Raw genomic sequence first — 25,891 nt, 5'->3', positions numbered from 1 at the left:
AGTAAAACACTAGAATAATTATATCATAAAAACTGATGACATGTATGATGAAAAATTTATATTATTGTGATGGATTTGGTAAAATGCCTATTTCGTTTCCTATTGAATATATATATATATACGCTATTTCTATAAGTTTTATAAATATTTACTTTTATACTTTAATAAATATGTTGTGTGAATATTTTCTGCCTGCTGGGCTTTGTGGTACTATAAGAAATCTTTGCTTAAGAAATGTCTGCTCACACACACTGCCCCCCTCCCACCGTGCCAACTTGTAACAAAGGAATGTTGTTTTACTATAAGATAAGGCCTGGAAGAAGATCACACCTATACCATGACAGAGATTGTTTTCGTGTGGAAATGACCAATCAAAGACTAATATAATGCTTATGCTGTTGTCACATGACTCTCGCATCATTCTGCATATATAAGTTCACTTTCTCATTATAATAAACTAGAAGTATTCATAGACTGAACTTGTGTGTCAGCGTGAGTGTCTTCCAATGTGCGCACATTTCAAAGCTAGCGTCATAAATTAGGACAGGAACAGATAAGCACTGGATGATTTCAGTATGTGACTAAAGCAATTGGTGCCGAAACCCGGGACTCCGGGTCATGAACCTGCAGCCAGCCGACCTTAAAAGGCGTTCGGTGTCAGTCAAACTGGACAGGTCGGAGATTGATCGCCTCTGGAGCATGGTAAGATATATTTTGCTATCTTACCATTGCTCATCCTGTCTTTGTTGTTGATTCATACCTGTGCCTAGTACGGCTGCTAAAGGTCACTAAAGGCAGGTAACCTTGCTTACCTGGAGTTTATTTAAATATACCTGCATGTGCTTATCTGTTACCTGGGTCTCTGTTGTGTGTTTTTATGTATCAGTCTTGAGGTGGAAGAGGAGTGGACCTACTGAGGGTTTTGACACATAATTTCTCTTGGGTGTGTGGTGTGTGTGTTGACCACAAGAGAGGAGGTGTCGGGTTACGCGTCACTTTAGTGTGGCAGCATGGTGCCTTAGCCATGTTTGGGGCTAGGAAGAGTTACTCAGTGATCTGTACTCATAGCCCACCAAGATAGACTGCTATGTTATGTCCTAAATGTGTGTCTGTAAGTTAATGTTTGCCGTTCATAACAGAAGGTTGGGGTTTGTTAAGGGTTAAGGAAAGTCTGGACAGCAGCCTGTGAAGTGTCTTAGATTTCTGTTAGGAAGGACAAAGAAGGGGGGAGGAGATGGGTCAGACGCTGATAAGACCCCTAGAAAGGAATGTTAGCACGTGACCTGGTTGCAGAGAGAGAGAAGAGGAAAAGTATGTGGAATTAAAGATAAGGAGGTGGGGAAAAAAAAAAAGAGAAGAAAGATGTCTTAGTTGACAAACATGTGCTGAAGACAGCAAGAAGTTTGGTATAATGTAGCCAAAGTTATCCACAAAGAGCAGTGGACAGAACAGGTATTGCTACGGGGGAAAAAAAAAAAAACTGTTTATGTGTACCATTAATGTGTTAAATATTGAAAAGGATTACTGGCATGTCATATTGTGAAGAGGTGTGAAGGAAGTGAAGCAGTTAAAGAAGTTATCTAAAGTAGCGAAAATTTGTAAGCTGAAGGTCAGGACTGGCATAAATCATTGTAGGAACAGAGAGGAATGTTATGTGAAAAAAGGTTTGCTGAACGTGACAGAAGCTTGGTAAAAAAAAACTGCAAAAGCGTTGCATAAAGAAGGATGGTTGGAAGAAATTCAATAAAATAGCGATTGTATAATGTATCATAAAAGTGAAAATGGAAGTGTGCTAAAACCAACGCCCTATGATGATAGAATTCAGAACAAAGGAGGCCAGGAACAGCCCTGCCCTTCATCTAATGCCTACTTTATGCCCACCACCCCAGCCCTGCCCAGTACACTTCCTGATGGCAGCCATCTTGCTGCTCCTGCTTTGTCCCTTCCTGCCCAGCCCAGTACACTTCCTGATGGCAGCCATCTTGCTGCTCCTGCTTTGTCCCTTCCTGCCCAGGCCAGTACACTTCCTGGAGGCGGCCATATTGGTACACCAAATTAGACAAATGGAAGGCCAACGCCTCGAGTGAGCCGCCTCTACCCAGTGTGTCCGGTCTTACAAGTCAATGGTACATTCTACGTAGCACCGGATGTGCTGAGCAGAATCCCAAGTTGTTTATGGTCCACAGGACCCGAAGATATTGGACGTTTAAAAGGTACCCCCAATTATGGTGGAACTGAAGCCTGGAGCTCCCCTACCCAGGAAACCACAGTACCCACTGAAACCAGCGCAATCCAAGGCCATTTTGAAGCAGGTCAAGTCCCTTGTGACAAATGGTGCACTCATACCTTGTACCTCTCCATGTAATACACTTTTGTTCCCGATAAAAAAGAAGACACCCAAAGGAGAACCAGAGAAATACAGGATGGTACAGGACCTCCGAGCAGTGAATGAAGCCACTGTCTTAGAGACACCTATCGTTCCAAATCCCCTCACTTTACTCACAGGGGTATCTCCAACAGCAAAGTATTTCACCGTGGTGGGCCTGGCAAATGCATTCTCCAGCGTTCTCTTGTATCCTCCCTGCAGATACTTCTTCGTTTTTATCCATGAGGGGCAGCAATACATCTGGGCAGTTATGCCACAAGGGGGCGAAAAATTTCCTGAGCCAGTTTGCCAAAGCCATGACCACCATACTGGGCACGTGGCAAAAGGAACATTCGGCAGTGGTCCTTCTTCAATATGTGGATGACTTTCTCCTCTGTGCTGATGACCTGCCCACGGCTGAAGAAGCCTCAGAGAGTTTACTATGTTACTTGGCACACCAAGGCTGTAAGGCCTCTAAACCGAAGTTGCAATGGTGCTCTACAACAGTCATGTTCCTGGGCCGCTGCCTCTCACATGGAACAAGGCATCTTATGGAGGAAAGAGTTAAGGCCATCCAGAACTTGCCACTCCCTTTAGGCCAGAAGCCACTCTACGCCTTTCTTGGCCTCATATCCTACTGTAGGTCATGGATTCCTGATGTTTCTTGGTTTATGCAACCACTCTACGATGCTCTCAAGTCTGAGCCCTTCCATCTGTCCGAAGAGGCCGCCTCCAACTTTTTGGCTTTAGAATGCTTACTTTCTTCAGCCCCAGCCCTAGGTCTACCAGACTACGAGAAATTTTTTGCAAACTGTTCGTGTCTGAACGCCAAGGCCATGCCACGGGGGTCCTAGGTCAGGAACATGGAGGGCAAACCAGACCCATTGGGTACTATTCTTGCCATTTGGACCCCGTAGCTAGGGGTGGTTCTTCATGTCTAAGAGCTGTCTTCGCTGCTCAAGCTCTGTTGGATAAGACCTCTGATATTGTTCTGGGACATGAACTTGTTCTTCTGGCACCGTATGCCATTGCTGCCATTTTAAACCAAGTCCAGCCTAAACATTTGTCCACAGCGCGGCATCTAAGACTACAGTGTTCCCTCCAACTTCCTGATAATGTCACTCTCCTACGTCGCCAAACCCTGAATCCGGCCACTCTTCTCCCAATTGCTGAGGGGGGTAATGAAGGTAATGCAGAAAGTGGAGAGGATGATGGAGCCACTGAGCCTCATAATTGTCTTGAAGTGATGAAAATGGAAACCTTCAATCTCCCCACAGTGAGTGAAACACCACTGCAGGACCCAGACTACACCTTTTTTGTTGATGGTTCCAGATATGCAGATGATGGAGGCAAATATTATACAGGATTTGCGGTCACTACTGCAGACACAGTCCTACAGGCAAGAGCCCTATCGCCAGCAATATCTGCACAGGGAGCTGAACTTCAAGCACTCACAACAGCATGCCAGATGATGGAAGGAAAAAGGGCCAATATCTACACAGACTCCAGATACGCCTTTGGGGTGGCCCATGACTTTGGACCCACATGGAAGGCAAGAGGATTTATGACTGTGGCAGGTACGTCCATAAGACATGGAGCAGCCATTGGACGACTGCTGGAAGCACTCCTTCTACCCATTCAAGTGGCTATTGTGAAGGTAATAGCTCATGGGAAATTAAACTCTTCAGAAGCCAAAGGCAATAATCTGGCGGCAAAACGAGCGGCCATGGGATCACCAGAAATGGAAGGAGAGGTAACCGGAGAGTGGGAACCAATATTCACCTTACAGACCTTAACTGTGGACAGATGCTACCTCAAAGAACTCCAAGAAGCAGCAAGTCCAGAAGAAAAAGAGAGCTGGAGACGGAGAGGAGCTATTCTCAAAGACAGTCTGTTTGAGTGCAACAAGAGGTTTTGTTTACCCAAGAATATGTTTCCAGCTGTAGTCCAGTGGGCACACGGAGCAGCCCATCTGTCAAAGAGCCTCATGAACTCTTTTATCAACAAGTACGATATAGCGCCTGGAATCACCACATTGACGAACAATTTTTTGCAGAACATGTGCCATCTGTGCAAAAATGCAATACGGGACGCACAGAGAAGACACCACAGAAACACTTGGCCAAACCCCTATACCCTTTTCATAGGATACAAATTGATCATATCCAGATGCCAAAGAGTGGGCGGTTGAGTACACCCTAGTGGTGTTGGACATGTTTTCCAGTTGGCCAGGGGCCTTTGCTGTAACTAACATGACTGCTAAAACAACTGCGAAGAAACTCCCCACTGAGGTTGTATGCAGATATGGGCTTCCAGAGGTGATAGAGAGTGACCAGGGCCCCGCCTTCACAGCTTCAGTAACCAAAGAAATATGGGCGGCATTAGGAGTCACTCTGGCATTCCATACCCCCAAAGTAGTGGAAAAGTAGAAAGAATGAATGGCACTCTGAAAGCCAGAATGCTAAAAATGGCCCAAGAGACTGGCATGAGTTGGCCAGACAGTCTACCTATTGCCCTATTTAGTGTCAGATACACACCAAGAGGAGAACTCTCCCTATCCCCTTATGAGATTTTGTTTAGCTCAGCCCCCAGACTTGGTTGTTATTTTCCACAACAGTTACAATTACAGTCTGATGTGTTAACTGATTATGTGACTGTATTATCACGTGAATTAACCCGTATCTATGTCCAAGTGTTTTCTCCATTCCAGATCCTGAGTCAGATACAGGAACTCACAGCCTATTACCCGGAGATTGGGTATTAGTAAAGACATTTATGAGGAAACATTCCCTTGAGCCAAGACATGATGGTACATTCCAAGTTCTGCTGACCACAACCACTTCTGTCAAGGTGGCCGGGAAGAACACGCCTCCCACTGCAAGAAAGTCCCAAACCCTGAGGGAAAGGCGTCATCTACACCATGACAACTATGTTGTATATCCTTTTTCTTATAAGTCTGACAGAGGCTCAACAGGTGGATATCACCGAAATAGGTGACACCACTATATTTTGGTACAACTCATCCAACACTCATGTAGCTATTTTCATCTTTGATTTCTGTAGTATAGATCCCATGTGGTGCTATGATTGTAATCTATATGATCTTGACATAACGAGCATGTTCCGATAGTAGTGACCAGGTATACATATGTGTCATGGATGATTACTGGGGACCAAAAGATTAGAACCAGATTGGAAGGGATTTGGACTGGTGAGTATGCTCTTACAAAGGCCATTATGCCTCTCCACATCCTAGCAGAAAATACCCATGACCCAATGCCTGGTCGTAGGAGGAAGCGAAAAGCTCCTTCTGGCAGTTTTGACCCACATGTGTATATAGATGCCATTGGAGTCCCAAGGGGGGTGCCTAATAAATGTAAAGCCAGAGACCAAGTAAAGCAGGTTTTGAATCCCTGATTCCCATGATAACTGTTAATAAAAATGTAGATTAGATAAATTATATATACTACAACCAACAGAGGTTTGTGAATTACACCAGAGATGCCCTTCAAGGAATCGTTGGCCAGTTAGCCCCTACATCCTACATGACATTCCAGAATAGAATGGCTCTGGACATGATTTTAGCAGAAAAAGGAGGTGTCTGTAAAATGATAGAAGGAACCGGAACATGTTGTACATATATTCCTGACAATACTGGCTCGAATGGTAAGGTTACTCTGTCTATAAAGAAATTGGAAGATGTGTCAGTTGAGTTGAAAAAGAATTCAGGGATCACAGACTTGTGGGATCAATATTTCAGTTGGATGAGTGGGTGGCAAAAGATACTTGCCCAAAAAGGGGTAACTGTATTAATAATTTTGATTCTCCTGGCCCTGGTTGTATGCTGTGTTATACCATGTGTGAGGAAATTGATGAGCAAAGCTGTAGACAACAGTACACCTATCTTCCTGAACCAGGAGCAAGAGGATCCCCACATGATAGATGAAGAAAAACCTTATACCCCATTACGGTCCCTCCCCGCCAATAGTAATCCCACAATTTTGTAGGGATAGCATCTGACTTCCTTATGTACAAAGTCTGTGGCAAGGGGGGTGATGAAATAGTCATCACCTGTCTAACGTACAGCATAAAAGAGTTCCAAGGTACATAAGGACAGATGAGCTAGGTCTTATAGAGACAGAGTAAAAATAGTCATTTTAAGGGGGGACTGTGATGGATTTGGTAAAATGCCTATTTCGTTTCCTATTGAATATATATATACGCTATTTCTATAAGTTTTATAAATATTTACTTTTATACTTTAATATATATGTTGTGTGAATATTTTCAGCCTGCTGGGCTTTGTGGTACTATAAGAAATCTTTGCTTAAGAAATGTCTGCTCACACACACTGCCCCCCTCCCACCGTGCCAACTTGTAACAAAGGAATGTTGTTTTCCTATAAGATAAGGCCTGGAAGAAGATCACACCTATACCATGACGGAGATTGTTTTCGTGTGGAAATGACCAATCAAAGAATAATATAATGCTTATGCTGTTGTCACATGACTCTCGCATCATTCTGCATATATAAGTTCACTTTCTCATTATAATAAACTAGAAGTATTCATAGACTGAACTTGTGTGTCAGCGTGAGTGTCTTCCAATGTGCGCACATTTCAAAGCTAGCGTCATAAATTAGGACAGGAACAGATAAGCACTGGATGATTTCAGTCCGTGACTAAAGCATTATAAGTGCATAAATGAATAAAATAGCAAAAAAGTCCAAAAAGGAAGTGTCCAAAAGTGTTGAATAATAACGAATGAGATGGAGTGACATCTAGTGAAAAGTATATTCATGACAATCCTTCATGCTAATGCACTCACCAGAAGCAAAAAACAAATGATCTTATGTAACTCCTCCAAAAAGATATAGCCCCTCCACGGCCGAAATGGATGTGTAACAAATACAGCTGGGCTCTATGTAGAAATCCCTCTGAACAAAGTATAATGTCTCCACGCCATCACTCGGCCCTTGGTCCGATTAGGGTGAATCTCAGCAGGTCAAAGTCAGAGTATGGAGACTTCCCAGCAGCTTCCAGGTCTCCTTACTACAGATGGCAGTTTTGCTGTCTGTATTTATGATATACACATTAGTGCTCCACCATTTTTGTATACAGGTGAAACTCGAAAAATTAGAATATCATGCAAAAGTTCATTTATTTCAGTAATGAAACTTAAAAGGTGAAACTAATATATGAGATAGACTCATTACATGCAAAGCAAGATAGTTCAAGCCGTGATTTGTCATAATTGTGATGATTATGGTTTACAGCTCATGAAAACCCCAAATCCACAATCTCAGAAAATTAGAATATTACATGCAATCAATAAAACAAAGATTGTACATAGAACAATATCGGACCTCTGAAAAGTATAAGCATGCATATGTACTCAGTACTTGGTTTGGGCCCTTTTTGCAGCAATTACTGCCTCAATGCAGCGTGGCATGGAAGCTATCAGCCTGCGGCACTGCTGAGGTGTTATGGAAGACCAGGATGCTTCAATAGTGGCCTTCAGCTCTTCTGCATTGTTCGGTCTCATGTCTCTCATCTTTCTATTGGCAATGCCCTATAGATTCTGTATGGGGTTCAGGTCAGGCGAGTTTGCTGGCCAATCAAGCACAGTAATCCCACGGTCATTGAACCAGGTTTTGGTGCTTTTGGCAGTGTGGGCAGGTGCCAAGTCCAGCTGGAAAATGAAGTCAGCATCCCCATAAAGCTCGTCTGCAGAAGGAAGCATGAAGTGCTTCAAAATCTCCTGGTAGACGGCTGTGTTGACACTAGACTTAATGAAGCACAGTGGACCAACACCAGCAGATGACATGGCTCCCCAAATCAACACAGACTGTGGAAACGTCACACTGGACTTCAAGCATCTTGCAGTGTGTGCCTCTCCATGCAAAAGTTGCTCTCATCAGAAAAGAGGACTTTGAACCACTGAGCAACACACCAGGTCTGTTTTTCTTTAGCCCAGGTAAGACGCTTCTGACGTTGTTTGTTGTTCAGGAGCGGCTTGACAAGAGGAATACGACATTTGAAGCCCATGTCCAGGATCCGTCTGTGTATGGTGGTTCTTGATGCACTGACTCCAGCCTCAGTCCACTTCTTGTGAAAGTCCCCAACACTTTTGAATGGTCTTTTCCTGACAATCCTCTCCAGGCTGCGGTCATCCCTGCTGCTTGTGCACCTTTTTCTTCAACACTTTTCCCTTCCAAATAACTTTCTATTAATGTGCTTTGATACAGCACTTTGGGAACATCCAACTTCTTTTTCAATTACCTTTTGAGGCTTTCCCTCCTTATGGAGGGTGTCAATGATGGTTTTCTGCACAACTGTCAGTTCAGCAGTCTTTCCCATGATTGTGATTCCAACTGAACCAGACTGAGAGACCATTTAAAGGCTCAGGAACCCTTTGCAGGTGTTATGGCTTAATTAGCTGATTAGAGTGGGACACTTTGAGCCTAGAATATTGCACCTTTTCACAATATTCTAATTTTCTAAGATTGTGGATTTGGGGTTTTCATGAGCTGTAAGCCATAATCATCACAATTATGACAAATCACGGCTTGAACTATCTTGCTTTGCATGTAATGAGTCTATTTCATATATTAGTTTCACCTTTTAAGTTGCATTACTGAAATAAATGAACTTTTGCACGATATTCTAATTTTTCGAGTTTCACCTGTATGTTTTTTGTGGATGCAGTGGGTTTGCCATTTTGTGGCAGCTACTTGTGGTTTAGCTTTTTTTCCTTTTGCGCTCACTACACACTTTTTATAAATTTTTCACTTACCAATCTATGATTCATGAAGACCTTATCTTTGGGGCCACTGGGTGCTACATAGTCTCTTCACAAACCCTTCCCCCCATGCCACCCCCCCCCCCCCCCCCCAGCAGATCCATGCACGGCTGAAGCCTTTTCATTTTTTGCTAGGGGAAGCTTGTTGATTGTTGGGCTCAACGATTGACAGGCTTCATTTCCATTAGGCAGAGTGAAGTGAACCCTCTGTATTTCAAAGCTGTTTTTCATTGCTAATTACGTGACAGCGAAAAAACAAATTTCTGAAGTAAAACGTCTAACTTGTTTCTGTTTGCTTAAAAAACTTTGTCGGTATTCCCTTCTTTCCACAGTACGATGAATCCTATATCAATATTTCCAACACCGTGTACATTGGAGTCCTGGATACAGAAATCATCAGATTCAATAATCTCAGCTTTAACTTTACATGTGTGTATAAACGGGATATGATAACAAGTCTGAAACTGCCTGGAAAGATAACCAAACAGTAAGAAACAAATATCACACTAACTATATAAGCATTTTGCTTATGTAAAGACACTAACATAATTTTTCATTTTCCTTCATTAACCTCTCATATCCATTAATGGGTTTATGATATTTTTAACATAACATGAATACAATTCATACTGTATATGGCTTAGATTTTTGTGGATCCAGGAGCATGATATTTTGTACTATATATTGTTAGTACAGGCCTAGCCTTGGAGTTTTTTTTAATTATGTTCAAGTGCATGCTAAGTAATCAGTAAATGCATAGCTCCCAACTGTCCTTGATTTTGAGGGACTGTCCCTCCTTCCTCCTCATTTGTCCCTCACTTTGAATGACAATTGCGCGGTCATACCACATTGTACCCAAACTAAAATTTTATCATTTTCTTCACACAACTAGAGCTTTCTTTTGGTGGTATTTAATCACCACTGGGGTTTTTATTTTTTGCTAAATTAACAAAAAAAAGCCAAAAAGTTTGAAAAAAAAAAGTTTTTCTTTGTTTCTGTTATAAAAGTTTGCAAATAAATAATTGTTCTTCATAAATTTAGGCCGAGATGTATTCTGCTACATGTCTTTGGTGAAAACCAAATTAGGATGTATTTTTTAGTTTGTAGGAAAGTTATAGAGTTCACAAACTATGGTATAGATTTGAATATTGATCAATCCTGAAGTACTGACAGCCAATCTAATTTCTTGAGGTCCAAGAATGTCAGAACAGTACAGATATCCCCCAAATGACCCCTTTTTGCAAAGTAGACAGTCCGACGTACTTCATAAGAGGCATGGCGAGTTTTTTGAAGTTGTATTTTTTTTGTCATAATTTTTCGGAAAATTAAAAAATTAAAAAAATTTGTTTCACTATTTTTTTTTTTACATATTGTCACCAGTGCAGTACAGCATCATCATATAACTGGCATGGCGGTGCTCGGGGACACTGACTGGTGACAGTATGAAAAAAAAAATTATATATTTTTTTTATTTTTTTATTATTTTTTATTACATTTTTTTTCTTTTTTTTAAGATTTGTTTTTCATATTTCACTATGACCAAAGTAGTACAATGTTACCATAGTAACATTGTACTACTTTGGGGAAGTGATCAGTATTTTTTTTTTTTACACAATTTGCTTATAGCAAATAATTAATTTGCTATAAGCGAGCATTTACCTGAATGACATCGATTCATTCAGGGGTTTTTTTTTGTTGTTTTTTTTGTGCTTAGCTGTGATTTGGCCACAGCTAATCACATGACATGTGCATGTGATTAGCTGTGACCATTCACAGCTAGGCAGTAGTATACAATGGATGGCATGAATGAAGCCATCCATTGTATACAACTGTCATGTGACCAGCTGTGATTGGTCACAGCAGGTCACATGGTACCGGCAACAGGGCCGATACTCAGATCTGTCATCGGCCGTGTCCGAGGTACACGGCCGATGACAGATCAAGCCGCTGCGCCGCTCTGCAGGAGCGCAATCTGCGCATGTGCAGGAGGACGCCATATGGTGTCCACCCGGAACGTTGATGACATTTGCCGCCCGCCATTTGGCCATAGGGCGGGCGGCAAATGGTTAATGGGGATGTTTTGGAGTAGACCAATTGTCTAATGAGTATCTGCCCCCGTCCTGATTCGATGTATGCTAATTAGTGCTTGCAGGAGAAGAATCACACTGAAGCCGTGTTTAGAGAAATTATACTTCCATCTTTATTGAAATAAAGCACAAGTTTATATAGGCAGACTCCTAGTGCTGTGTGCAGAGGTCGTGTGAGCATAGTGTCACTAGGCTACGTATAAGCGTCTGATTGGTCATGTCCATATAAGGCAAACTTCCTTCAGGGCTTGTGTGTCATCGTTTTGGGTGTAGCACAGGAAGGAGGCTCCATCTTGATCATACATTCTTCACTCGATGGGAGGGGGTGTATCTGTTAGCCAGTTTGAGCAAGAAATACTATGAAGACAGTGGAAAAAGGGTATACATACAATATATATATTACAAAAATGGTCATTTTACTTAATTCCTTCACAGTCCCCCCTTAAAATGACTATTTTCTCTGTCCCTATAAAACCATGGAACCTAATTTATCTGTTCTTATGTGCCCTGGAACTCTTTTGTGCTGTACGTTAGACGAGTGATGGCTAGTCCATCACCCCCCTTGCCACAGACTTTACACATAAGAAAGTCAGATGCTTTCCCTACGGGGCAATAGTATATGTAATTTATCCAGTCAACATTCTTATTAATGGTCACTATGGGAATTAAGGATTCAAAACCTGCCTTCACTTTATCTCTTGCCTTGAACTCATCGGCGCCCCCCCTTGGAACTCCTATGGCATCTATATATACGTGAGGGTCAAAACTTCCTTCTGCGTGATGGCTACCTGTTGGGCCCTCACCAGGTTTACCAGAAAAAGGATATGGAGCACAATCATTATGAAGCTGGCGGGATCTTGTCCTCGGGGGTTGGAACCTTCTTGCAATGTGAGGCGTGTATCCAGGTGTTCTTCCCCGCCAGCTTGACAGAAGTGGCTGTGGTCAGCATGACTTGGAATGGACCATCATATCTCGGCTCAAGGGAATGTTTACCCAGTCTCCGGGCAGTAGGCCATGAGTTCCTGTATCTGACTCAGAATCTGGAATGGAAAAAAAAAACACCTGGGCATGTATTCGGGTTAATTCTCGTGATAATGCGGTTACATAGTTAGTCAGTACATCAGATTGCAATTGTAACTGTTGTGGAAAATAACAACCAAGTCTGGGGGCTGAGGCAAACAAAATCTCATAAGGGGATAGGGAGTGTTCTCCCCTTGGTGTGTATCTGACGCTAAATAGGGCAATGGGCAGACTGTCCGGCCAATTCATACCAGTCTCTTGGGCCATTTTCAGCATTCTAGCTTCTGGAGTGCCATTCATTCTTTCTACCTTCCTGCTACTCTGAGGGTGATAGGGGGTGTGGAATGCTAAGGTGACCCCATATTTCTTTGGTCACTAAGGCTGTGAAGGCGGGGCCCTGATCACTCTCTATCACTTCTGGGACTCCATATCTACAAATCACTTCGGTGAGTAGTTTCTTGGCAGTCGTTTTTGCAGTCAAATTGGTAGCAGCATAGGCTTCTGGCCACCCAGAAAACATGTCCACCACCACTAAAGCATACTCGAATTGTCCACTCTTGGGCATCTGGATATGGTCGATTTGTATCCTCTGGAAGGGATACAAGGGTTCTGCCAAGTGTTTATGTGGCGTCTTCTCTGTGTGTCCTGGATTGCACTTTGCACAGATGGCCCATGATCTGCAAACATTGTTTGTCAGTGGAGTGATCCCTGGTGCCACATAGTACTTGTTGGCGAGAGAGTTCATAAGGGTTTTGGACAGGTGGGCTGCTCCATGTGCCCACTGCACCACAGCTGGGTATAGGGTTTTTGGTAGGCAAGGTTTCTTGTTGCATGTAAACAATCCATCCTTGAAAGTCGCTCCCCTTCATTTCCAGCTTTCCTTCTCTTCTGGGCTTGCTGTTTCCTGGAGTTCCTTCAGGTAACTCCTGTCCACTGGTAAAGTTTGCAGAGTCAGTACTGGGTGTGGGGTCAATGCTGGGTGTGGTGGGTATTCTTCTCACTCCACCCCTCCTTCCACTTCCCGCAGTCCTCTGGCCGCTTGTTTGGCCGCCATATCTGCCAAGTGGTTCCCTCAGGCCTCTTTTGAGTTCAGTCTGCTGTGTGCTTTTACTTTCAAGATGGCCACCTGCTTGGGAAGGAGTAGGGCATCCATCAAGTCCTTGATGGCTGCGCTATGTTTTACTGGCGTGCCTGCCGTTGTCAGGAATCCACTGGCCTTCCAAATGACTTCAAAGTCGTCAGCGACCCCTAAGGCGTATCTTGAATCTGTGTGGATGTTGGCTCTTTTGTCTTCAGCCAGTTTACACGCAGTGGTGAGCGCTTGTAGCTCTGCCTCTTATGCAGACATCGTCGGTGGTAAAGATTCAGCCTGTAGGACTGTGTCCTCGGTGGTAACAGCGTATCCTGTATGATATCTGCCTCCTCCGTCGGCAAATCTGGAGCCATCAACAAAAATTGTAACGTCTGGATTCTCCAGGGGCGTTTCACTCACTCTTCTCCCCCCTTGGGAAGTGGGAGGAGGGTGGCAGGATTCAGTATCTGGCAGCGTATCAAGGTGATATTATCCAGCAACAGGAGAGAACACTGAAGCCTTAAGTGTCTGGCGGTGGACAGGTGCTTCGGCTGGACTTGATTGAGTATGGCAGCAATGTCATGGGGTGCAAGCAGGATAAGTTAGTGGCCCAGGACCAGATCAGACGTTTTGTCAAGCAGGACCTGTGCGGCAAAGACAGCTCGCAGACATGAGGGGCCTCCTCTTGCCACCACATCCAGCCTACAGGAATAGTAGCCCACCGGACGTAGGCAGTTGCCATGTGATTGGGTGAGTACCCCAGCAGCATGTCCTTGGCGTTCAGATACAAAGAGCTTAAAGGGTTTGTCATAGTCTGGGAGCCCTAGTGCTGGGGCTGATGAAATAGCTTGCTTTAGAAGTTCAAAATTGTATATTGCATCTGGGGGCATCTGGAAAGGGTCAGACTTTAGGGCATCATAGAGTGGTTGCATCAGCAAGGAAGCTTCTGGAATCCATGCCCTGCAGTAAGAGATCAGTCCAAGGAAGGCATGGAGTGGCTTCTGGCCTTGGGGCAGTGGAATGTCCAGGACAGCCTTGACCCTGTCTCTTGTGAGATGTCTTATCCCATGGGACAGACAGTGACCAAGGAAAACAACAGATGTCGAACACCACTGTCGTTTGGGTTTGGAGGCTTTGCAGCCCTGATCTGCAAGGTAGCATAGCAGGCTTTCTGAAGTATCTTCAGCGGTAGACAAGTCATCAACACAGAGGAGGAGATCGTCTACATACTGGAGGAGGGTCACTGCCAGATGTTCCTTTTGCCATGTGTCAAGTATGGTGGTCATGGCTTTGGCGAACTGGCTCAGAGAATTTTGCGCCCCTTGTGGCATAACTGCCCAGGTGTATTGCTGTCCGTCATGGGAGAAGGCAAAAAGGTATCTGCAGGAAGGATTCAGGGGCACGCTGAAAAATGAATTTGCCAGGTCCACCACTGTGAAGTATTTAGCTGTTGGGGGTATTCCTGCAAGTAGAGTGTGGGGATTTTGGACAATAGGTGTCTCCAGGATGGTGGCCTCATTCACTGCTCAGAGGTCTTGGACCATTCTGTACTTCTCTGGCTCCCCTTTAGGTGTCCGTTTCCTCACAGGAAACAATGGTGTATTGCAAGGGGAGGTGCAAGGAGTAAGGGCCCCATTTGCCACGAGGGATTTGATCTGCTTTGAGATGGCGGCAGATTGTGCTGGCTTTAGTGGATATTGTGGCTTCTGGGGTAGGGGAGCTCCAGGCTTCAGCTGCACTATGACCGGCGGGACTTTTAGGTGTCCAATATCTTCAGGTTCTGTGGACCACAGGCAACTTGGAATCCTGGCCATCACAGCCGATGGGATGGTGTCAGTGGGTGACTCCTCCAGGGCCATTAGCAGGGGAATGGAACACAGTGCAGAAGTGTCCTCGAGCCCCAATGGAGAGGAAACAGTGATGGTCCCATCTGAAGAACATATGATAGAAGCTTGAAGTCTGGACAGTACATCTGCGCCCAGGAGGTTTAACGGGCAAGTAGAGGAGACAACAAACCGAGCTAGTAGGTCTGGCAATGTCCCAAATTGTAGAGGGCGAGTCAGTGGGCTAGCTCTGGGGGTCCCATCTAGTCCCACACAGGATATGTCGATGTCAGAGAGATATGAGTGGTCGGGCAGGTCTTCTGTTCTGATTACACTTCTGGCTGCACCTGTGTCTACTAAAAATGTGGTTGGGGGCCCTTCAATAGGTAAGGTCACCTTCACTAATGGGCCCCCTGGATCCTTTGAAGACACTGCCATGAAAGGGGAGGGTGACACAGGCTTGCCCAATTCCTAGCGCAGGAGATCCAGGTGTTCTGAGCTAGGTCTGGGATTTTGGTGTTGTTGCTGGCCTTGTGGGTTTGGGTTCCATTGTGCTTGTGGGTGGAACGACTGTCTGGGATGTCTGGGCGCTCTGCATTCCCTTTTGAAATGTCCCGGTTTTCCACAATTGAAACAGGTTGGTGGTGGTCTCGGTGTGTAAGGGACAGTTTCTGCAACCATAAGTGGTGTGGCCTTTTTGGTGGGCTGGGAGGACTCCAGGCCTTTTGCCACTAGTAAGAGGGTGTCTAGGGGCAGCACACGGTATTCAGGCCAAGCCATAGTAAGGCCTTTCCTTTTTGGCTCCCTCAGGCCTGCCACGAAGGCTGACGACAGCATTTGGCTGTGCACCTTGTTATGGATATTGAAGCCTAGATCTGAGAAAATTTGTGACAACCTAGTATGGAACTTTTCCACCGACTCGGCCTTATCTTGGGTAACATCTTGGATGCTAGTGGCCTGGATCGGCCAGTCTTTCCCTCGCCCAATCACGCAGTTGTTCACAGAATTCCACACCAGAGGTAAAGGTATTGTCATCGACAATCCTTGCGTCTTGGAAACTTTTTTCCATTATTGGCCAGTAGGCGTCACCTGCCTTTATTTCACACAGACTGACCAAGTCTCTCCATGCTGCAGAGTAGGTCTTCTGAATCTGGACTACCCTCTGGTAGAAGGGCATGGGCTGTTTTTCTGGGTCTGGTAGGGTGGTCACTAGGGTAGATGCTTGAGATGGAGTAAAAGTGACATACATCACGGGTGCATCGGCCACCAGCACAGGTTTTACTGTGGATGTCCATGGCATTGGGTGGGCTTGTGGAGCGGGGTTCCAAGTAATCAGTTCTCCATCCGGGGGTAGGAGTCAAAGGGATCGGGTGGAGGCGTCCCGGTGTGATTCTGGTACGGGTGTGAAGATGCCGGGGGGTCTTGATAGGAGTGTGAGTGTGCACCCCCTGCATTGTCTTGGCCCGGCGTTCGGGAGAACTAAAACTCCACCTGTGGGTGGCGCCGTGGTGTCGGGCCCCGCTAGACTAGGCATGATGGGGTTTTGGGGCTCTGCGGGTGGCACATAATAAATACTGTCCGCTCTCAGAACTGGGTAAAGGGAAGTTACAGGATGAGTAGGCCTTCCGGTGTGTTGGCTGGGTGTACCAAGATGGCCACCATGGCTGGGTGTACCAAGATGGCTGCCATGGCTGGGTTGGGGCGGAAGTAACAATGGGCAACAATGGGGCGGCTGACACTGGGCGGGACTCGGTGAGAGGGGTGGCACATTTACAACACGCGTCCCGCCACTGGGGATATTGGGCGTTACATTTGGCGCACGTCCAGAAGGAAGCGCCGCCATGATAGGGTGGTGGCTGGCTGCCCGCAGCCGGTACAGATAACAGTTCACACTCATTAGTTCATTGATGATATAGAAATACAGTTTTTCCTCCCTGCTGTATTTCCTGCTCTATCCATTTTTTTTGTGGAGATCGACAATTGTCAGGAAATATTTTTACAGAGGTTTCCCTATGCCTGAGGACCAATATGTAAATATTACTTTTTCAAACAACCTTTCTTAATAGGAGGTATATCTACCTGGCATCCTGTCGACTATGCCTAGGATGCCAGCTATATAGAAAAAAAATCACCAAAACTTGGCAATTAGCCAAATTACCACATTTTGCACGAAGATCCCTCGCCACTTATATCAACCCCCAAAAATCAGTTTTTTGATATCACTTTCTTATCTTAAAATATATAATTTTCAAAAATTTGGCAAAATGCCAAATAGCAATATTTCTTATTTGTACCTTTTGTTTAATTCAATGAAATCAAAACATATCATGTGAAAGGGGTAGGGTGGCTTAGGGAAGGGGCACATGATACTTGCAAACCCGTATGTTATAAACACTCTGTTAATTTGAGACATGGCTTTGCCCATGGCTCAATAAGGCTTCATATCTGAACAAAGAGATAGGCAATTTAGGCTAAACCATGAGGTAGTGTATTTCTTGTTTGCCTTCAGCTGCCTCTCTTGCTGCTCTGTCTGTGTTTCCTAATGGCTCCTTTGACCGGGTAGTGGACGTTAAGGCAGAAGACTAAGATTTCAGGTCTTTCAGATATCAGAGGGTGGCGTCCTAACAGTTCCTGGCTATATCCTAGCTCTTTCATGTTTATGAGACCCCAGCCACCCTCATGAATACCAAACATCAATCCACAAACATATTTAGGACATGACATACCAGCTGACCACAACGGGAGGGAGAACGTTCAGAACAAGAGACAGTCTCCGCAGAGTCACCACGCTATCACCGTTCGTGACCGCACCCGACACTTCCTTCTGGCAACGTGCACACCATGTTGCTGCAGACAGAAGGATCCTCCTGTCAATTCAACACCCTCGGCACAGAGGCTTCTCCTCCTCCACCTCCCCCTCCCAAGGCCAAACTACACAGACACAAATATAAACCCCCACGCCAGCTGAAATGAAACAGACACACTCAGGACATGACATATCAGCCGGTCATGGAGGAAAGGGAGATTTCAAGCAGGAATGACTTTCACAGAGTCACCGCGCTGTCGCCATCCGAGACGTGCACCTGACACTCCCTTCCCTGTGATGGCAGGGGGTGTATCCTATGTCTACATACTTTTGCTAATAGGTGTCCCTCGTTCCCATCTCAGAAAGTTGGGAGGTATGGTAAATATAATACACTAAGGGATTTACACTCACCCGCCACTTTATTAGGTACACCTGTTCAATTGCTTGGTAACATAAATTGCTAACCAGCGAATTACATGGCAGCAACTCAATGCATTTAGGTATCTACACGTGGTGAATATGAATTCCTGAAGTTCAAACCAAGCTTTAGAATGGGGAAGAAAGGGGATTTAAGTTACTTTGAACGTAGCATGGTTGTTGGTGACAGATGGGCTGGTCTGAGTATTTCAAAAACTGCTGATCTTCTGGGATTTTCATGCACAACCATCTCTAGGGTCTACAGAGAATGGTCCGAAAAAAAGAAAATATCCAGTGAGCGGCAGTTGTGTGGATGAAAATGCCTTGTTGATGTCAGAGGTCAGAGGAGAATGGGCAGACTGGTTGCTGTGACATTCAGATGGTAAGGTCCAGGGGCGGACTGACCATTTGGAAACTCGGCACTGCCCAAGGGCCCAGGGTCAGTAGGGGGCCCCATGAGATGCCCCTGGTACCTTTTTCAACAGCTTTTTTGAGTTTGGGCAAGGACACAGGGGCCCCATGATCCCCTATTGCCCCATGAATTGTCAGTCCGCCCCTGGTAGGGTCAGAATTTGGCATAAACGACATGAATGCATGGATCCATCCTGCCTTGTATCAACAGTTCAGGCTGGTGGTGGTGGTGGTGGTGGTGTAATGGTGTGGGGGGAGGTTCCTTGGCACTAGCAAGGTGTACCTAATAAAGTGGCCAGTGAGTGTATTATCCATCACAGGAATCACAGTTCTCTCCCTGACAATCTCTTTTTCTCTCCAGAATGTCATCTTTGTTCAGCCATCACCCAGGGTCAGCTCTTCCTGGCTTGGGATAATACAATCAGAAAATGATGTGTCATAATCAGCAGAAGACTGTTGGCTGGGTTAGGGGGCTTGGGCACTCGTAGTGTAGGATCAAAGGAAAGCATAGACATGACCATAACTGAAAGCCAAAAGATAATCAAAGCAGATGCTGAAAGTCAAACACCCAGCCCAGTGCAGCGGTTCTGGGATTTGAAAAATGTGCCACTCCTCTTTTTTCCCTAGAGATGCTGGGACGGATCAGAGCAGTTTTGATTGGTCAGCACTCTAATGTGACTGCATTGGCCATTCAGGATCCCTCTGATGTGTCCCTAGGTAAAGAAGAAGAACCACGCATTTTTCAAACCCCAAGATTGCTGCACCAGTCTGCATCAATGGTGAAACTGAATCACCAACAGAGGTCAGTGCAGTGGGGACCAGGGAAGGGGGGAGGGTGTTAGTTCACCTTTTAATTTTTTTTCTGTAAAGGTGAACTTACATTTTAAGAGCACTGTCAACATTTGTATTGCTCTCTGTGACCCCAGTGATGAGATTTCCCTATACCTTCTGTCCTGGTGACAGGGTGTCCCAGGAACAAAATGCAGAACAAAAACATTCTGGGGAAGGTTAGAATCTGTGTCAGATTGTATTGCTGTATGTGTCTTCCTGTCTCAATGACACCTTTATGTCTTGTCTCAGTAGCAGAGTGACAGAAAGTGAGGGGAAATCTCTCAATAAGTTATGCTCACTGCATTTTGTTTATTTTGGTGGTTTTATTTGGAGGACACACATCTGGTTATGTGCATAAATAACTGTTCTTACCTCTTAAACATGATATATACTGTGTAATACATATACTACACCTGGTATATATACCATATATAAAGAATTGAGCTCTGTCATTTCAAAGCCATTGTTTCTAATTTTTAGGGACTCTTTAATGACTGGCATAGTGCCACTGGAATGGCGTAAGGCCAATGTGGTGCCAATATTTAAAAAGGCGTCAAAATCTTTAACAAGTAACTACAGAGCTGTTAGTTTAACCTCCCTGGTGGTATAATTATTTCAGATTTTTGGTGCTGAAAGCGGTACCATTTTTTTGCATGGAAATATGTTTTTTTTTTATTGTAGGCTGTAATTTAGGAATAACTCACTGAAATCTGTCCGAACAAGAGTCTAGTAAACATCCCGGATATGATAAAACTTGAAACACGAAATCATAAATTATAATTTAATAATCATAAAAAATAATAATATAATAATAAATTTAATTAAATAATATAATTAAACCAAAAACACTGAAATTTGAAATATAGCACCAAGTTCGCACATCACTGAGCAAAGTCGCAGAATCGTTTTCAGTGTCTGATGACGAATTTCCCCACAAATCATTATCACTCAATTCTGCAAGTGGTTCTAATTTACTATCGCTGTTCTCTAGCCAGTCTAAAACCGATTTTGACATAAAGTGACGCTTTTTGGACGCCATGGACTTTTCTAAGTTTCCAGGCAGAAAGAGCAGTCAAAATGCAGGCAAGGGACAGGACAAAGCATAGGGACAAAATGTATGTGAAATGGTTTGATACAGCAATGTTTTACTATGTAATAATCATTTTTAAAAAAATTTGCCGCCGGTTCCGGCGCCCGTACGTCCCGACGTCACAGGGACCAGAACATGGAAGCCGGATGCCGGCATCGACCGGAGGAGATGGCCGGGGACGCTGCAGGGGACACATCGCGGGAGCGAAGGACAAGGTAAGCGCTGCAGGGACTCCCTATGCAACGCTGCATGGTAAGCCCGAGTGTAGCTCTGGGTTACCGCTTTTGGTACTGAAACTTTACCCCGAGCTACACTCGGGAATACCGCCAGGGAGGTTAACTTCTATAGTTGGGAAGATATTGGAGAGTTTAATAAAAGACCACATAGATGAGTTCTTGCTGGAAAAAAATATTTTAAGCAACAGCCAGCATGGATTCATGAAGGACAGAAGTTGTCAAACAAATCTGATTTCTTTTTATGAGGAGGTGAGCAAAACCTTGGAGGGGTGGCGGTGGACGTGGTATACTTGGATTTTGCAAAAGCGTTTGACACAGTTCCCCACACACGGCTAATGTGTAAGGTAAAGTCTACAGGCTTGGAAAAATCTGTATGTAAATGTATAGAAAACTGGCTAAAAGATCGTATTCAGAGAGTAGTGGTTAATGATTCATACTCTGAATGGTCTGGGGTCATCAGTGGTGTACCCCAAGGTTCAGTGTTGGGACCCTTACTTTTTAATATATTTTATAAATGATAAAGGGTCTGAGATTAAAAATCCCATTTCAGTCTTTGCAGATGACACCAAGTTGTGCAGTGGAATAACGTCCTTACAGGATGTCTTCAACTTACAAGCCAAGTAAGGTTATGCACTTGGGGGCTAAGAATATGCATGCATCATACATACTAGGGGGGGTACAACTGGGGGAATCAATGGTGGAGAAGGATCTGGGGGTTCTGGTAGATCACAAGCTTAATAATGGCATGCAATGCCAAGCTGCAGCTTCTAAAGCGAGCAAAATCCTCTCTTGTATTAAAAGAGGTATAGACTCCAGAGAGAGAGAGATATCATATTACCCCTGTACAAATCATTAGTAACACCTCATCTGGAATATGCAGTTCAGTTTTGGGCACCAATTCCCAAAGGAACATTGGGGAACTTGAGAAAGTACAGAGAAGGTCAACCAAACTGATAAGAGGCATGGAGGAGCTCAGCTATGAGGAAAGATTAGAGGAACTAAATTTATTCTTTCTTGAGAAGAGGAGATTAAGGGGGGATATGATCAACATATATAAATACATCAGTGGTTCATATATTGAACTTGGTGTAGAGTTATTCACCCTGAGGTCATCACAGAGGACAAGGGGGCACTCTTTACATCTGGAGGAAAAGAAATTTAATCTCCAAACACGGAAAGGTTTCTTCACAGTAAGAGCTGTGAAAATGTGGAATAGACTCCCTCAAGAGTTGGTTCTGGCCAGCTAAATGGATTGCTTCAAAAAAGGCCTGGATTCTTTCTTAGATACACAGAATATAACTGGATACCAACATTTATAGGTAAAGTTGATCCAGGGAATATCCGATTGCCTCTCGGGGGATCAGGAAGGAATTTTTTTCCAAGCAGGTGCAAATTGGATCATGCTTTGCTTTTTTGCTTTTTTTTGCCTTCCTCTGGATCAACTGTTGGTATAGGATTATAACTTTTTTTTTTTTCTAACTAACTATGTAACTATGTAATATATTTACATTACACAGTATATATATATATATATATATATATATATATATATACATACACACACACACACACACACACAAGCACAAGACACACTACATACTTTCAAACCAGATCATTTACTGCCACGCCAGCTTCACATTTCTGCACTGTGGTTTGGCCACAGAGCAGTGTACCCGTGGTTTTTGTGTAATTAATAGTGCGGTTTGGCCACAGAAACCAGCTTAAGCTTTTTCTTGCTATTTTTTAAAGTGTTACTAAACCCACAACAGTAAAATCAGTCTGTATATACATCAAATCATGTTTGTTGTGGAACCTAAGGGGGTTAATCCTCCACATTGTTTAAAAAGACTGTTTTGATCCTGTCTTCTCTGATCCAATCCATGTGCTGATGGTAGAAATCTATAGGAGTCACTCTAAACATGCTCAGTTTAGTGTGCATTGCTAGAGAGGGTGCATGTGATCAGCACAGGGCCAATCATCACTGTCCAGACAGAGGGTCAGGGGTCATGCAGCTTCTTAGGACAGAGCACAATGAAAATTCCTCCTCAAGATTTAACCAGTGCTCTGCTGAACACTGATACAAGTCACAAGACTGCTCTAACTGCTGATGAGAAAAGGTATTTAGTAGTTTATATTTTCTAAAATAATTGCATTTCCATGTTCTGTGTACTGTGGGAGATCAGATATAGTGAATGCAGGGTCCTGGTTTTAGTTACATTTTAATGCATTCAAATGTAATGATTTTTGTAGGCAGACATGGTGCTTGAAGGCTTTTGCTACTTCTCAGGAAATAAATTGTAATTTAACTTGTTACTAGTTTGGTTCTCTAAAAATGTGTTTTGTTTTCTCAGAATGGTATACTTGTCTGGAGCCAATGGAACTGGAATGTATCCCATTACCATGGCTGCTTATAAAGATTCAACATTTACAATACCATATCAAAATGAAGAAGAAGTGACTATTGGAACAATGATCTATGTGGGAATATTTGTGACAGGAGCTGATGGAAAGATATATGTTCTCCGGATAGAGACATGTGTTGCAAGTCCAACAGATAATCGTAGTGATGTAAATAGTGTTTATCTTATACAAAATGGGTAAGTCTGCATTTCTTATACAGCCTTAGAGATGAAAGAAAATGTAAAGACCTAGAACTTCACATAGCACAGAGTGCGAAATACAAAAGAAGGGCAGTTATAACTTAGGAATGAAATAACCTTGCAAACATCTTCCTGATTTAGCTGGAATCAGTATAAGTGTCCTTAGTGTCCTTAGTGTCCTAGACCAGTGTTATCTCCTCTACCCTGATGGCCCGTACACACGATAAGAAAACTGTATGACCATTCCCATATGAGGAACAATTGGCTGACTATCTGATTGTTAGTATAGTGCTTTCGAAAGCCGACTTTTCAGGAGGCAATCTCAATTACACTCTAATATGCTCTGAACAGACTCCAATAAGTAAAAAAATATATGTGAAAGTCCGTGCAATCTCCACCCTTAAAAACAGTCAAATTATTCACAAGTGTCCATAAATAAAGTCATTCAAAACTCTGATTCCAAAAAGGAAAATTCCAAAATCTTTGCTGTCGAGCCCTCCAAATTTCTCCAAGTTTCTATAGTCATTTGGTAAGGGTATTTATTCCTTACACTTTAGAAGTGCACACTGTATTGTCACTTGGATTATTTCAACTCACAGAGTGATTCACGATCACGGTTGTTACACAGTGTTCACTATCACTTATGTGGTCACGTTTTATTTGAAGTGTACAGTGCATTTTTATTATTTTGAGGATTGATTTAATAAAGGTAAGGCACTATCTAAGTTTTCTCTTATTTTGAGGTTCACGTTTTACTTTGGAGCCAATTTGGAGGGCTCGACAGCAAAGATTCTGGAATTTTCCTTTTTGGAATCAGAGTTTTGAATTACTTTATTTATGGACACTGGTGAATAATTTGACAGTTTTTTAGGGTGGAGATTTTACGGACTTTCATATATTTTTTTACTTATTGGAGTACTGTATGTTAAGAGCATATTAGGGTGTAATTCAGATTACTATACTTTCAAGGGTAAAAAGTAGACCTTTAAGCTTTAGGGTGTAGTTTTTATAGATTTGGATACCATAACATATTTATTTATTTTCAGGAGAAAAGCTAGAACATTTTTATTAGCCACTTTTTGTTTAATGTGTACAGTAATTTGAAATAATCGTAAAAAAATGCACATGATCAGAAGCATAGAGCGACCTTATGCTTCCTCTTCTATTATGCTAGTACATAACTATGTTTGCCCACATTTGCTTTTTTTGGCCGAGAATTTTCTTGCACGTCAACACCATTCCGGATACGTAATGATATGCACTTTTGTGGAAAATTGGACTATCTTTCCTCCGATTTTCTCATAGTGTATACTAGGCTTTAGAAGAAACATTTTACAGAAAATCTTTGTGGAACCTCAATGTGACTTATTCTATTTGCACATTAGTATGCTATACTATATATATAGTACCCTAATAAAGCGCCCCATGATTGCATATTTCCTTTAAGTCAAATGTGGCAAACTCTATCAAAGGCAAAGAAATGAAATGGTTCAATAAGATCATTGCTGATTTCCTTGAGGTGATTGTAGCTGTATTAGTTCACTTGTGACAGAAACAATTGAGTACTGTCCATGATACTTTTTTATTTCACTAACAAACAATTTTCAGGAAAAGCTGCTTGGACCCTGAAGTAGGGGACATACCCTCAAAGGTTGCCCTGAAAATTGTATGTTAAAACAATTAAAAAAAAAAATCACGAACAGTACTCAATTGTGTTATTGCTGATTTAAAATCAAGGCAAAAATCAAAGCCTAATTATGAAAAGTAATATTTCATTTTGCTAAGTCATGCTAAAACCTGCCAGTTTGGTCAGCAGTGTAACCAAAAACTTCTTGTATGTTTTTTCTTCTTTACAGCTGCCCCCAGGGACCTGTTTCCACAACTGTGTTACAAAATAGAAATGCATTAGAAGCAGCTTTCAGCATAAGCTCATTTCAGTTTCAAAATCAGGCCAATGTATACCTTTTCTGTGATGTACGTTTGTGTGACAACACCAATGAAACATGTTCTGGGGTAAGTGATAAATATCTTTTCTCTGACAAGAGGCTGAGATTGTTTGGCAGCAATGAAGCATTTCTCAAGGTGTCCATAGGCATTACATGACAGTTTAGATTGTCTACTGGCTAGGAGCAACATGCCATACACTGTGGTTGATTTGCCTTCCCATTGAGGTACCATTCATGTTAAGAAATCCAGCAGTTGCCACCTATGACTGTGGGTTGTCAGATCTTCACTAGCTGTGAAGATGCCTATTACTGTCCATGGCCACCTGACAGTGATTTTTTCATGACAGAAGTACAGGGTTGCCATTGCTGGCCTCCTTCTGAAAACT

The 25,891-nt window shown here is 43.3% G+C and overlaps 1 protein-coding gene and 1 long non-coding RNA gene across 2 annotated transcripts in view; one reads left to right on the top strand and one right to left on the bottom strand.

The window, feature by feature from the left end:
- Nucleotides 1-25,891, top strand: part of LOC149439324 (uromodulin-like) — a 59,189-nt gene that overhangs the window by 29,430 nt on the left and 3,868 nt on the right. Inside the window, exons 6-8 of the mRNA XM_089659210.1 lie at nucleotides 9,499-9,653; nucleotides 23,311-23,556; nucleotides 25,416-25,572. Of these exons, the coding sequence (XP_089515336.1) occupies nucleotides 9,499-9,653; nucleotides 23,311-23,556; nucleotides 25,416-25,572 (558 nt within the window). The remainder of the gene's footprint in view (nucleotides 1-9,498; nucleotides 9,654-23,310; nucleotides 23,557-25,415; nucleotides 25,573-25,891) is intronic.
- On the bottom strand, nucleotides 11,343-18,166 carry LOC149439325 (uncharacterized). The gene is made up of 2 exons (XR_016307840.1): nucleotides 17,895-18,166; nucleotides 11,343-12,293 (listed from the first exon to the last, which is right to left on the bottom strand). It is a non-coding gene; the product is annotated as an uncharacterized LOC149439325 (long non-coding RNA).

This window comes from Staurois parvus, unplaced genomic scaffold, assembly GCF_062004578.1.
Source record: "Staurois parvus isolate SC_StPar_1 unplaced genomic scaffold, SC_StPar_1.0 ptg001134l, whole genome shotgun sequence".
Taxonomy (NCBI): domain Eukaryota; kingdom Metazoa; phylum Chordata; class Amphibia; order Anura; family Ranidae; genus Staurois; species Staurois parvus.
The sequence above is the reverse complement of the archived record's forward strand: the minus strand, read 5'-3'. Positions and strand labels throughout refer to the sequence as shown.